This window comes from Dipodomys ordii, unplaced genomic scaffold, assembly GCF_000151885.1.
Source record: "Dipodomys ordii isolate 6190 unplaced genomic scaffold, Dord_2.0 Scaffold122, whole genome shotgun sequence".
NCBI classification, from domain to species: domain Eukaryota; kingdom Metazoa; phylum Chordata; class Mammalia; order Rodentia; family Heteromyidae; genus Dipodomys; species Dipodomys ordii.
The window spans coordinates 2911959-2925339 of NW_012267338.1; the positions used below are offsets into that span (position 1 = coordinate 2911959).

The following is a 13381-nucleotide window of genomic DNA, read 5'->3' on the forward strand; positions in this document are numbered from 1 at the left end:
CCTCAGCAAGTGAACAGGCCAGGCCATAAGTACCTTACACTGCCTTTGGTTTTTCTAGTCCTGTGAAAATCCTTATATTTGCCTTATTTTCTGTTTGTTCTCATTATATGTAATGGAGTTGGTGATTATGATAGTGATGTCAGTTGAGGTCACTAGTGGTAAAGATTTATAGACATTGAGGTGTGATGGACAGCTTAAATCTAGAGTACAACATGGAGCTATTGTACATATTTGGGAAAGTTGCCTAAATTCTTGAAGGCTCCTAGGCAAAGTATTAATGGAAAGATAAGGTATGGTAATAGTAAGGTACTTACCACAGTGCCTACCAAACACTTGGGTCTATAATTGTTACTATTGAAGGACACTTAATAAGTAGCAGTACAGAGCCTGAAGTGATAGTTTGCTCTCCTCCTAGATTTCATTTAGTGGAGAAATTGGATATGACTTTGGAGGAGTCAAAACAGAGTTCTTCTACTGTCTGTTTGAAGAGATGACCCGGCCAGAATATGGGATGTTTGTTTATCCTGAAGAGGCTTCCTACATGTGGTTTCCTGTCAATGTAAGTCATGTTTTCTTAAATGATCTTGTGACAGAGAGCAATATAGCACATACTGTAGAAAATTAAGTCTACACTTTTCATAACAGAGAAGTTATTGATACAATAATGTTCTTCCTTTTTCTTTCATTTTTATGCCCATACTGAGGCTTGAACTCAGAGCCTGGTACTCAAGTTTTTCACTCAAGGTGATGCACTACTTGAACCAGTCTTCCTCTTTCTGCTTTTTGTTGGTTAATTGGAGATAGGACTCCCACAGACTTTTCTTTCTGGGTTGGCATTGAACTGTGATCCTCTGATCTCAGCCTCCTGAATAGGTTGGATTATAGGCATGAGCCAACAGTGCCTTGCACTTTTCCCTAGGTCTGTATGTTCACACAAGAAATGTGTGAATTAAAAAACCTTTTTCCTTAGCCATACATCTTTGCTTTTTTCTATTTTTCAATGAATTTGAAAATACAATGGAGGAAAATATTGGGAAAACTTTATAGTTTCCAAGCTTTACTAAGCCTGCTGTGTTTCTACTCCATTTGTACTTTACTTATTTAGCAACTAAAACTATGGCAGGGTTTAAATCAATTTAATGACCAAATATAAGCTCTTAACTCAGGAATTTTTGGGGGGTGGTTAAGCTCTTAACTCAGAAATTTTTTTGGGGGGGGTTGGCAATTTGTGTGAAAGGGGCAAAAATATTTATTTGATATAAGCATCCCATTGTAGTAATGAGAATTCCTAACACCTGAAGGTTATTTTTCTGTTTCAGCCTAAATTTGAGGTGAAGAGATATTTCTTGTTTGGAGTTCTCTGTGGACTTTCCCTTTTCAATTGCAATGTTGCCAACATCCCTTTCCCATTGGCACTCTTTAAGAAGCTTTTGGCTAAAACCCCATCACTGGAAGATTTAAAAGAACTTAGTCCTGTTATGGGGAAGTAAGTAAATATGCTCTTTTTTTTTAAGGACTTTAACATATAATTAAGTAAATGTTTAAACATAAATCAATGATATTTTTTACATTTGACATTGGTATTTTAGGTACTTAAACAATTTTAACTTCAGCAAAAAGAGTTGTTAAACAATTTTGTTTCTAAAATTGTTTATTCCCCCAATCTATCTTTATAGTTAAAATAACCTTTTGATTTTGTGTGTGTGTAGAAACTGTCAGACCTAAAGTTCATGTTATACCCTAATGCAAAAATCTGTTGTCATGTTTATATTAAATGTTGTTTTATGATAGCTATTTCTTTTTTTTTTTTTTGTGAGTCGTGGGGCTTGAACTCTGGGCCTGGGCGCTGTCCCTCAGCTCTTCAGCTCAGCAAGGCGAGCGCTCTACCACTTGAGCTACAGCGCCACTTCCTATGATAGCTATTTCTAAAGTGGAAATGTATTATTCTTTTATGAGGGGGGAAGGTCAGTACTAGAAAGAGAATTCTGGCTCAGGCTTTACTAGGTAGGTACTCTACCATGCCCCCGGTCCTTTTCACTGTAGTTTTGTTTTTCCAGTAGAGTCTCATGCTTTTGCCCAAACTATTCTTGAACCATGCTCCTCCAACTTTTGTCTCTCAAGTTTCTGGGATAACAGGTGTGGGTTACCATTCTGGGTTGTTTTTGAGATAGGGTCTTGGTAACTTTTACATCTGGGCTGAACTTAACTGATATCCTCCCATTTACTTCCTATATATCTGGGATTACAGGTATGAAGAACCCTCACATATGGCCAGAATTGATGTGGGTGTGGGTTGTGTGCGTGTGCATGTGTCAATACTTTGGAACTTGAACTCAGGGCCTAGGTACTATCCCTTGGGTCTTTTTTCTTAAGGCTGGCACTATTGCTTGAGCCAAAGTTCCACTTCTGGCCTTTTGCTGATTAATTAATTGGAGATAAGACTTTACTGCTCAGGCTGACTTCAATCCACAATCCTCAAATTTCAAATAGCCAGGATGGCAGACATGACCTATTTGTTTGTGTGTGTTTGTTGTTTGTTTTTGGTCCTGGGGCTTGGACTCTGGGCCTTGGCGCTGTCCCTCAGCTCTTCAGCTCAAGGCTAGCACTCTACCACTTGAGCCACAGAGCGCTACTTCTGGTTTTCTGAGTGGCTTATTGGAGATAAGAATCTCATGGACGCTCCTTCCTGGGCTGGCTCTGAACCGTGATCCCGGCTCTTGTATGTATTTTTTTGTTTATTTATTTATTGCCAAGCTCTGGGCTTGGATGTTTACTTATTTATTGCCAAGCTCTGGGCTTGGATGCTGTCCCTGAACTCCTTTTTGCTCAAGGCTAGCGCTCTTATCACTTGAGCCATAGTGCCACTTTTTTTTCTTTAGTTTTTCACTGTTTTTTTTTTTTCTGTGATTAATTGGAGATAATAGTTTCATGGACTTTTCCTGCCAACGCTGGCTTCAAACCAGGATCCTCAGATTTCAGCCTCCTGAGTAGCTATGTTTACAGGTGTGAGCCATCAGTGCCTGGCCAGAAATTTGCTTTTTATTAAATGACAGGCTTCTACCTGGTACAAAATTAGTAACATATTTTCAGAATTGGCTAATATGCCTTCTGTGCAACATTTTTCTACCAAGTTTTAAAGTCAATAAATTATTCAAAAAAGTAGCTGAAGTAATACAAATGGCATATATATTTAAAATGGCATATATATTAAACTGACAGACTAACGTATGGTTTAAATTGAAATAGCCATACCAGCTGTTAATGGTGTTGGATCTAAGAGAGCTGAGTCAGAAGGAGTGCCTGTAGGTAAACTTCTTAAAGTCTTATATTCACAGTTGAGCTCTGGCCTTATGTACAAAGAGAAACAGGTACTATATTGTGATATGCCTGTAAATAGCAGTGCACTTCCCAGTTATCTTAGTGTTCTAATATCATATCTATTACCTTTAAAAACAAAATTATTTCTTTAGGAGTTTACAAACACTTCTGGAAGATGAAAACAGTGATTTTGGAGAAACACTTTACATCTATTTTAATGTGAGTAATAGTTAAAACCAGATGACAAATCAGTCTTGGTTTTGACTAATGTTTATCTATTTACCTAAATATATCACCTTTTATTTGAAAAGCAGTATAAGCTTCTAAATTATGCTAGGGTTGTTGTTCCTCATTTCTCATGATCTTGATGTATCGGATTTGACTATGAAACAACATCCAAATTTAGTGGCTTCAAGCAACAACTCTGATTCTGTTTGCCTTCAGGGTGACTTGCCTCAGTAGCCTCACATACCTGGTATTTAGCAGGCTGTTTGGTTGGTGAGGTATCAGCTAGAATTACCTGTTTTCTTACCCATGAAATCTTCCTCGGGCCTACTGAGATTTGTTCATGAGATGTTTTTTAGGATTACGAAGAGTGTAGGGATGGCAAGTCCAGCACACAAGCTTCTATTCAAGTTTGTGCTTCTAGCAGACCCATCAGCCAAAGCATATAGTGTTGACTCACAAGGATTCAAAAGCTATGGAGATAAACTCACACTGCACCATTTTCTTTGTATTTTATTTTTTTTACCTTTTAGTGGACATTGTGACATGTTAATACATATCCATTCCTTGTCTTTTCTTGCCAGTCTTCCTAAATAGGCTCACTTCGTCTTACCAAAGACATGAAGTCTTGCCCCTTCATCATTTTGTTTGCCAGTAGTAGTGTTTAAAGTCAGGGTCTGGTGCTACTTAGCAGGTGTTCTACTGTTAAGCCATAGCTCCAGCCCTGATTTTCACTGTTTATTTTTAAGATAAGATCTCACTTTCTGCCCAGACCTGAATCTCGACCACTATCTTCCTAGTCCAAAATTCTCACCCTAGCTGAATGACAGACTTATACCATCATACCCAGTATCTTTCCATTGAGAAAGGGTCTTGAAAACCTCTTCCAAGACTGTCCTTGAACCATAATCTTCCTGTTCTCATCCCTAAGTAGCTAGGACTACAGGTGTGTGACCTACCAGCTCATGTCTGATGAGAGTGTGACACAGTCACATTGCAAAGTGAGGGAATGACAATAGGGTGGGAGGAAGTGATGAAAAGTTATGCTAATCTAATACACTAAACAAATTCTGAAATGTGGTAACTTTCCAATTAATATGATCAGTTAGGACAGTTCAAAACTGTTTCCACTTATAATGGCAGTTTTTATTTTTGTTTGTTTTATGAATTGTTTAGGTTTCTAAATGACAAATTCCATAGGAAAAGAGGTGTACTATGAAGTGTTTTTTTTGTTAGTAATAATTGCTCAGAATTATTTGGGAGATATCTGAATTCATTTGTGTTTACAGGTACACTGGGACAGAACTGATGTAGACTTAATTCCTAATGGAAGATACATAGCTGTCAACCAGACTAACAAGTATGTACAAAGAGAAATTACATACTTTTTATTTTGGTCAGTTGTGGGGCTTACAGTCTGTGCGTGGGTGCTGTCCCTGAGCTCTGCACCTCAAGACAAGTGCTCTACTACTTAAGCCACAGCACCACTTCTAGTTTTCTGTTGGTTAATTGCCTGGGCTGGTTTTGAACTGCAGTCCTTAGATCTCAGCCTCCTGAGTAGCTAGGATTACAGGTGTGAGCCATTGGTACCTGGCTTGAAATTACATTTAAAAAAAATTTGGCATACACTGAGCTCCTTTTAGTTGCTCTGATTTTTCATTCCCATTGTCACTTTTCAGTAAGGCAGAGAAGCTGGTATGTATTGTGTGAAGATGGACAGACATACATTATACAGTTTATACTGTAATAAGTTATATCAGGGTGAATCTCCAATGTTATTGAAGTTTTTTGATTGTTCATTTTGTTCAAATTACTGCAGTAAACATTCTTTTTGTTGTTTCATTAAAGGACAGACTATGTGTCTAAGTGTATTGATTATATCTTCAACACCTCTGTAAAGGAAATTTATGAAGAATTTCAGAGAGGATTTTATAAAGTGTGCAACAAGGAGATAATAGAATTTTTCCAGCCTGAAGAACTGAAGGACGTGATTATTGGAAACACAGATTATGACTGGGAAATGTTTGAAAAGGTATGTCATGTTAAAGGTCAAGTTGATGAGTTTTTCTTTGCCTTCCTATTCCCTAAATGTCTTTTTTTTTTCTAGAATGCAAATTATGACCGAGGATACAGTAATTCACATCCCACTATAGTGATGTTCTGGGAGGCTTTACACAAACTGACTCTGGAGGAAAAGAGAAAATTCCTTGGTGAGTATTATGTCAAGGAATATATCTCGTGTTATAGGGATAAGATTCTCCTTTAAAATAGGCAGCATTTCCAACCAATGAGTGGGGAAGTCACTTCCAATGCAATCAAAAAGGCCTCTCTGAGGCAGCATAAAAAATCAACAAGCCAGTTATGCTAGTGGCTCAGTGCCTGTAATCATAGCAACTCTCAGGAGGCTCAGGGCTTTCCTGACATTCCTTCCCCTGCCTTGAACTTCACCTCACTCCTGCTTCTTTCAACTTTTTTCTCCTTAGAAATGGAGCATGATATGAGCACTTGGAAGTTTCCTCAGACATCCTAGGCTGGAGCCCTTTTTCCCTTCTATGCAACACAGCATTTACACTTAGTAGAAGCGCCTTCTTTCTTGGCTGCTTACTCCTTATACAAGAATCTAATAGAGTGATCTTCCCTTACCTGTAATTTTACTCTTTGTAATTTTAGTTAACCATGTTGGTCCATGGTCCAAAAACATGAAGTAGAACATGCCAGTAAGAAACATATTACGAATTTTCAATGCATGCTGTTATTTTATGGGGAATACAGCTTTTATAGAAGAAAATGATACAGATTCATCGCATAGAGAAAAATGTCATTTCAAAGCCTATTTTCCAAGGTCAAAATATAGAACACTTACCATAGCATATTAGCTTTTTAGGTGCTCTAAACATACAGCTTTAAATATTATGTATATATATATATATGTATTTGTACAAAGTAGTTGCCATTCAACAAATCAGTTTATGAATATAATGCATCTTGATTGATGTCACCCCTTATAGAATCCTTTTTCCCTATTCAACCCTTCAATTTTTTAAATTTCATAGAATGAAGATTGAGTATCATGACTGTATTGTTCCTCCTTCCTCTCTTTATTAATCTCCTCTTGAAGAATTAATCTTCTCCTCTGTACCTTTCAAGTACCAACTTCCTAGTGCTTATTTAATTGGGTTGAGTTTTTCTTACACATTTATAAATTGTTCCACATGAGAGGAAACTTTTCCTGGTGTCTCTCTGGGCCTGTGCTGTTCTTAAATAGTGTGATAAAGTCTTGTGCCATCCCATTCTGTTCTACCTGTGGTATGAATCATCCTGTTAGCATGACTAGGCTGTGTACACCACCTGCTCACTAGTTGCCTTGTGGCTAGCTCACTGTTACAATTGATCATGGAGGTATCACAGGGCTTGTTTTCAAATAATTCTTATTTTGCATAATTATTGCCCCAAAGGGCAGGAGTGGTGGTTCTGGCAATCCAGCCAAGAAGCCACCAGTGCTTCCTGAAGTGGAAAGTGATGTTTACCCTAGCTGTATGCATGTGTTTGAGAAAGCAGTGTATAGGTGGAGTTTGGTGTTGTCTGCTACATTTTGAGATCCATTGGGATCTTGGAACAGAACACCTGTGGATAAGAGGTCCTACTCATTCTTCACCCAGACTTCAGGCTGCTTGAAGCCACTGACTGAGGTTGTCCTAAAGCAACCCTAAGTGCACTGTTGACTTCAAGAAAGGCCTTCAAGAAAGTTAGACATGAACAGATTTATCTACATTGTGAAAAAGATAAATTTTATTCTTCTTTTCAGTATTCCTTACAGGAACTGACAGATTACAAAGGAAAGACTTAAAAGATATGAAAATAACATTTTGTTGTCCTGAGAGTTTGGATGAAAAAGATCCCATGAGAGCCCAAACATGCTTTAGTCTTCTCTACCTCCCTAAGTATTCTACCATGGAAAGAGTAGAAGAAGCACTTCAGATAGCCATCAACAGCAACAGAGGCTTTGGCTGACCTTCTACCATACTCTTACTCTGGTTTCTAATAAAATTAAATTGAAAGTTAACATGTAAGTCTTAATATAGTGTGTTTATCTGCAGTTTGAATTGTTTAGTAAGTGTAAGGTTATGAAACAAATATTTTCTATATTTTTACATATTTTGTATATTTTATGAATATATACTACATATTTCTATAAATTTCCCATACAAATATTTGCTTTCTTTGGCCTAAATGGAGACCATTTATTTGGCTTCCAAGATTTTTTTTTTTTTTTTGCTAATAAACCCCAAGACTGGTCTGGAACTCTTTTTTTTTTTTTTTTTTTTGGGTACGGTCGTGGGCCTACTCTGGGCCTGGGCGCTGTCCCTCAGCTCTTCAGCTCAAGGCTAGCACTCTACCACTTGAGCCACAGCGCCACTTCCAGCTTTTTTCTTTTTGCTTATGTGGTGCTGAGGAATCGAACCCAGGTTCTCAGGCATGCAAGGCAAGCGCTCTACCACTGAGCCACCTTCCCAGCCCTGGTCTGGAACTCTTGATCTTCCATGCTGGGCTTGCATATCCAGCTGTGTGTGTGTTGATGAGATAGAGCCTTGCACCTCAGGCATGCTAGACATGCACTCTGCCACTGAGCTGCCTCCAGATAACTTCTGAGAGTTTCCTTATATATCTCAGGTTTGCCTTGCATTTGTCATGTAGCTCAATCTGGTTTTGAACTTGTGGTTCTCCTGCCTCTGCCTCCTCAGGGCTGGAATTGTGCGTGCGCCGCGATACAGCGATCTTAGTATCTTAAAAACAACTGTATACTGAAATCTGACAGTTGTCTAAGAAAGATACTATCCCAACTATCTGAACCAGTTATTCCATTCCTTTGAATTTACCTGCGAGAAATAGCTATATCCATATGTAGATTTTTTATGCACTATGTATATATGCTTATGGTTGGTTTGTATGTTTTACAGTGTATTTACTGAGCTCAGTGGAAAAATGTTTGGCTCCATTTTGATCCCTTGGTTGTCTGGACTGATAAGCAAGCCCTAAGTGCCATCTAGTGGTCTCTAGGACAACCTCCTTCAAATTTCTTTCAAATTTCACTAATGGTCAATTTTATAAAACTTGGGCAAGGGGACAGGCATCTCTCACTGGAAAGCAGTAAGACAAGACTTAACTATGCTAATTTCATATTTTTGGCATCACTTAAAACTCCTCTGAAGTAGGCCTCATTTCCTATTAGACTGAAAGCCCCCCTTTTTTGTTTTGGTGTTTTTTTTTGTCTGTCAAGGGGCTTGAACTCAATCTGGGCACTGTCTCTAAGCTTCTTTGGCACATGGCTAGTGATCTACCACTTGAGCCACAGCACCACTTCAGGCTTTTTTCTGTTTATGTGGTACTGAGGAATCAAACCCATGGCTTCATGCATGCAAGGCAAGCACTCTACCACCCAGTCACATTCGCAGCCCTGAAAGCCCCCTTTGTGAGATTGAAGGTGAGGAATAGGTATGAGGGGTTCTCTTTTGTTCCCCCAGTTGGGAAGTTCTCACAGAGCAGAAGGATCTTATTAGGGTGACTGAGATAATCACTTGGAGTCACACTGGTAAGGATGCTTAGAAGTGTGTTCTGAGGCTCAAGAAGCCAGGGTCCCTGGCCTTGTAAAGTCAGCCTCCATGGTGGTATAAGAAAGTGTTCCTCATGGGGGCCTCTGCATCAATTGGAGGTAGTGGAGCCAGTGTCAGGGTGGTGGGCACACCACAACTATAAAGGAACCAGGGAGCCAGGATGGCTTAGAACTTGGAAGAACACCAAAACCCAGGATTACTGGATACCTTAAAAGTGTCAAGGCAGATACGTGGTGGTGAAAATTTGATAGATCACTGAATATGCCGATTATAACTCAATAAAACTTGAGGAAAAAAGCCCAAGACTTGTCTGCTGACTAGAGTATGGTCAAAAGTGAAACACAAGTGGTCTATCATCTGTGTTTTCGGTTCCTATGGTTTTGTTGCCTGTTGTCAACAGTGGCCCAGAAATATTAGTCATTGACTCTTTAGAGACCACATTTGTATAAATTTCATTACATGTAATGTTAAAATTGTTGCATTTTATTTGTAATTGTTCTGTTACTGTGCCTAATTCATAAGCTATCAGGTGCATATAGACCAGAAAGTGGATAGCATATCCTATCTCTGCTGAAGTTTAGGACTGTCCACAAGTGTTAGGAATCCAGTGTGGGCCCTGGGATGCATCTCACATGGGTACAGGCACAACTGTGCCTTGGTCCTGTAAATTGTACAACTCTGGCTTTTAGTATATTCCTAGAATCATATTAGCATACAATGTTAGAACATACCCACAAAAAGAAGCCCTGTACTCTTTAGCTCCACATTATCCTTAACCTCTGGCACCTAGATAACCATTAATATATTTATGCCTTTATATGAATACATTAACAGGTTTTAATGAACAGGATTTCCCTGTTAAGGACATTTCATGTGGATGGTATCTTTTATAGTTTTTCCCCTTTAATTTGTGCCAGTCCTGGAGCTTGAACTCGGGGCTTGGGTGCTGCCTGAGCTTTTTCGCTCAAGGCTACTGCACTCCCACTTGAGCCACAGCTCCACTTCTAGCTTTTTTGGTGATTAAGTCTCATACTCTTCCCTGCCCAGGCTGGCTTCGAACCATGATGCTCAGATCTGACTCTGACGTAGCTAGTATAGGCCATAAGCCAGGGGCTCTCATCTATACATAGTTTTATTAGCACACATTAGTTCTGTGAGGAAGTTTCATTGTGACATTTCTATATGGAAACAAATGTCCCAATCAACCTGTCCTGCGCCCCCACCATTGAACAGTTTCTTGTGGGTTTTTCCCCCTTAGCATTTGTTGTAGCATCTCTCAGTCATTCCTTCATATTGTCCAGTAGCATTTTGTTGCTGTATGGCATATTTCATCCACCATCGATGGGACTTTGGGGTTACCATTTTATAAGGGCTATTACGAATAAATTATGCTGCCACCAGCATGCACACACACAGCCTACCCCCAAATCAGCTTCTACCTGTCCTACCCTACTTTACCTACCAAAGCTATGATTTCCTGGGAAATGGCTGTATGTGTATTCAGGGTCTCTATAAACATGGTACATATTTTTCATTTAGAGTACTTTTCACAATTTTCCTAGTTTAGGATCATACTCTTGTGACAAAACCCCCAAACTTTTCACAAAGAGCTTTTCATGGGCAAAAAATTAACAGTTTATTAGTAAGCATTTGATACCAAAGAAATACGGGTAATTTTACAAACTCAGATTCTATATGAACTTCACAGTTCTTAATTTTATGTCACACTAGTTCTAATTTATTTCTCTACAGTACAGTACTACAGTACAGCTCCAATAGATGGCATTATTATGCACCTCGAAGTTAAAACTCCAAGTGACTTATGTGCGCCATTAGGTGACCACTGGCAGTTTTACTCTCCATCAGGGCATTCTGCTGAAATGTTTCTTTATACAGTCAGAATCTTCAAACACAAGGGCAAAACTGAAGTACAAAGAAGCTGTGGCCTAGTAAGCTTTCTAGAGTCCTAAGTCTGAGAGAAAGCAAAGCAACTTTCTCTCAAACCAAATGGGTCTCCAGTATTTCCAGAGCTGGATACTTAAGACCTATCAATATCTCCACTCTTGGCTGGTTGCACTAATTATGCCTGAAGAGTTTAATGCCCATCCAGGTCCAAAGGTGGAAAAACACATACACTGGTATGGTGATGGGCAAGAGCAGACTGTAAAAGCAGAGGCTGGCTGTGCTGGTGCAGCCATGAGGGAAGTCGTCTTCTACAGACGCAGAGTAGAATAGTCCTACTAAAGAGATCAGTGGGATAAGAACAGTCAGGGTGGGCAGAGACACAAACATTCTCCCCACCTAGCCTGACACCCTGTTTTAAAAGGTGTATTTAGAAGATTTAGGGGAGTGTTATACGTGTTTTTGTTTTTAAATTATCATCTTAGTGCTGCTCCATTTCTTCTTGCTTCTTATGTTCACGTGTTGTTCTGGCTGCCTGGGGTATCATATTAGGAATCCCATCAATGATTGGATAGGCTATTCCCAAGTCTTCATTAATCAATTCGTTTGTTGATGCTTCATATCTAAGTGAGGGAAAAACCAAAATGAATTGGAGAAAAAAAATTAATTGGTCAATAAATAACACCACCTTATCTAATTCTTCAGTTACTCTTTTCTTAATTCCAAAAGCAATAATGAATTCATACATTTCTCTCCAAAATATCTTAGAAATTGTAATTGTTTCTTTTAGTATCTTTTTTAGTTATTGTGTGTGTTGATACTGGGGCTTGAACGCAGGGCCTTATTCTCTTAGCTTCTGCATTCTATCACTTGAACCACAGCTCCACTTCCTACTTTTTGTTGGTTATTGGAAATAAGAATCTCACATTTGTCTGCCCAGGCTGGCAGAACTCATCCTAAGTAGCCAAGATTACAGGTGTAAAGTAATCTCTCTTATTTTACTCCCAAGTTATACCTTAAATGTATTTTTTTATACCAGGCAGAAAAGATTTCTCCTCTCTTTACCTAAATATTTGTAACTTCATTCAACCACAAATCCACTCCAGTTACTCCTAGAACAAAACCTAAAGAAAAATTCCTCAAACTCCTTTTAAAGTAAGGCTAAATACTAAATAGCTAGACTCGGAACTCAGCAGAGGGAAACCACACATGCACAATACAGGCTTGAGAAAGATGAGCGCGGAGATGAGGCATCTCTGGGAACGCGGTGGTCTGGACGAGTTACACGATTAGTTAGAAGGTGAATCCAAATGGCAATGACATCTTGAAGGAAACTGGCTCTCAGAGTGGAGGCGGCCAGCAATCCACTACCCAAAGATAGCCAATGATAATCTTCGCTGTAGACACGGTGGATTATTCTAGTGGTGCTGATAACCCAGTTTCAGTAGTCTGGAACCCGCTGTGTGCCCAACAAGTAGGCAAAAGGTTAAAAGCAGCGTTTACAAGACTCGGCGGGCCTGCAACTGGGAGCCAATGGGCAAAGGCTTAGACTGCCAGGCCTCCGCTGAACGGTCCGGGGCGCGTCTCGTTTCCTACCATCTTGGCTCAAAGACGTGCACGCTGTGGCCCGGCCCTGTGCTCACACAGCCGCTCAGGCGTTTTAAGGAAATACCAAAGTCACGGCCTGGCCCACAGGCGCCGGTACCGTGCGCCCAGGAGCCAGGGAGGGGGCTCGGTGCCCAGGTGGGCATTTTATTCCGGGGGGGGGGGGCGGATGGCTCGCGCTTTGAGCTCAACGTTGCAAAACCAGGTGCCCTATCATTTGAACCACGTCCCGGATACTTCTGCTCCGGTCACCTTCGAGACCTGTGTCGCCTGGCTGGGCAAGCTGGCCTCCCACCGCGATCCTCCCAATCTCCGCCTCTCCCGCGGCTGGGATGACAGAAGGGGCCACCACCTCGGTGTCGGAACTGACATCTTAAAACAAGGCCCCGGGAGCCTGACAAGCGGAGCCAACGGGGGCGAACCCCCAAAACCGTCTGAACCTGTTTATGGGCCGGGTGACTTGATCCCGGCGGGCTCCCGCCGCCGCCGGGCCGCGTCCCGGAAATGGCAGCGCGGGAGCCGCACCCGGCGCCGAGAAGGGCCGAGGCCCGCGAGTCTCACCGGAGCGGCTTCTTGGAGAGAGGACACACCAGGAACTCCAGCAGCGACGGGTCGAAGGCTCGGGGCAGCTCCTCCGGCCGGTGGCCCCCACCCGCCGAGGGCTGCGACCCGGTGGCGCGCAGGCACCACACGCACGGCCCGCGCAGCGCTGAGGCGAG

The 13381-nt window shown here is 40.8% G+C and overlaps 3 protein-coding genes across 3 annotated transcripts in view; 1 reads left to right on the top strand and 2 right to left on the bottom strand.

The window, feature by feature from the left end:
* Herc5 (HECT and RLD domain containing E3 ubiquitin protein ligase 5) overlaps positions 1-7606 on the top strand; it is a 35280-nt gene extending 27674 nt beyond the window's left edge. The window contains exons 17-23 of the mRNA XM_013029717.1: positions 416-559; positions 1320-1486; positions 3471-3537; positions 4833-4903; positions 5392-5575; positions 5651-5753; positions 7349-7606. Coding sequence (XP_012885171.1) covers positions 416-559; positions 1320-1486; positions 3471-3537; positions 4833-4903; positions 5392-5575; positions 5651-5753; positions 7349-7554 — 942 coding nt within the window. The 3' untranslated portion in view covers positions 7555-7606. The remainder of the gene's footprint in view (positions 1-415; positions 560-1319; positions 1487-3470; positions 3538-4832; positions 4904-5391; positions 5576-5650; positions 5754-7348) is intronic.
* A 3160-nt stretch (positions 7607-10766) lies between these two features.
* On the bottom strand, positions 10767-11474 carry Pigy (phosphatidylinositol glycan anchor biosynthesis, class Y). Its single transcript, XM_013029801.1, has one exon. The coding sequence runs from the start codon at positions 11445-11447 to the stop codon at positions 11232-11234; it is 216 nt and encodes a 71-aa protein (XP_012885255.1). The 5' UTR covers positions 11448-11474; the 3' UTR covers positions 10767-11231.
* A 42-nt stretch (positions 11475-11516) lies between these two features.
* The window catches only part of Pyurf (PIGY upstream reading frame), a 30189-nt gene continuing 28324 nt past the window's right edge, over positions 11517-13381 (bottom strand). Inside the window, exons 3-4 of the mRNA XM_013029719.1 lie at positions 13224-13377; positions 11517-11680 (exon numbers count right to left, since the gene is read on the bottom strand). Of these exons, the coding sequence (XP_012885173.1) occupies positions 11539-11680; positions 13224-13377 (296 nt within the window). The 3' untranslated portion in view covers positions 11517-11538. The remainder of the gene's footprint in view (positions 11681-13223; positions 13378-13381) is intronic.

Excerpts from the sequence above, each read along its gene's own strand:
- Pigy (XM_013029801.1), bottom strand. The coding sequence starts at position 11,447 with ATGTTTGTGTCTCTGCCCACCCTGACTGTTCTTATCCCACTGATCTCT.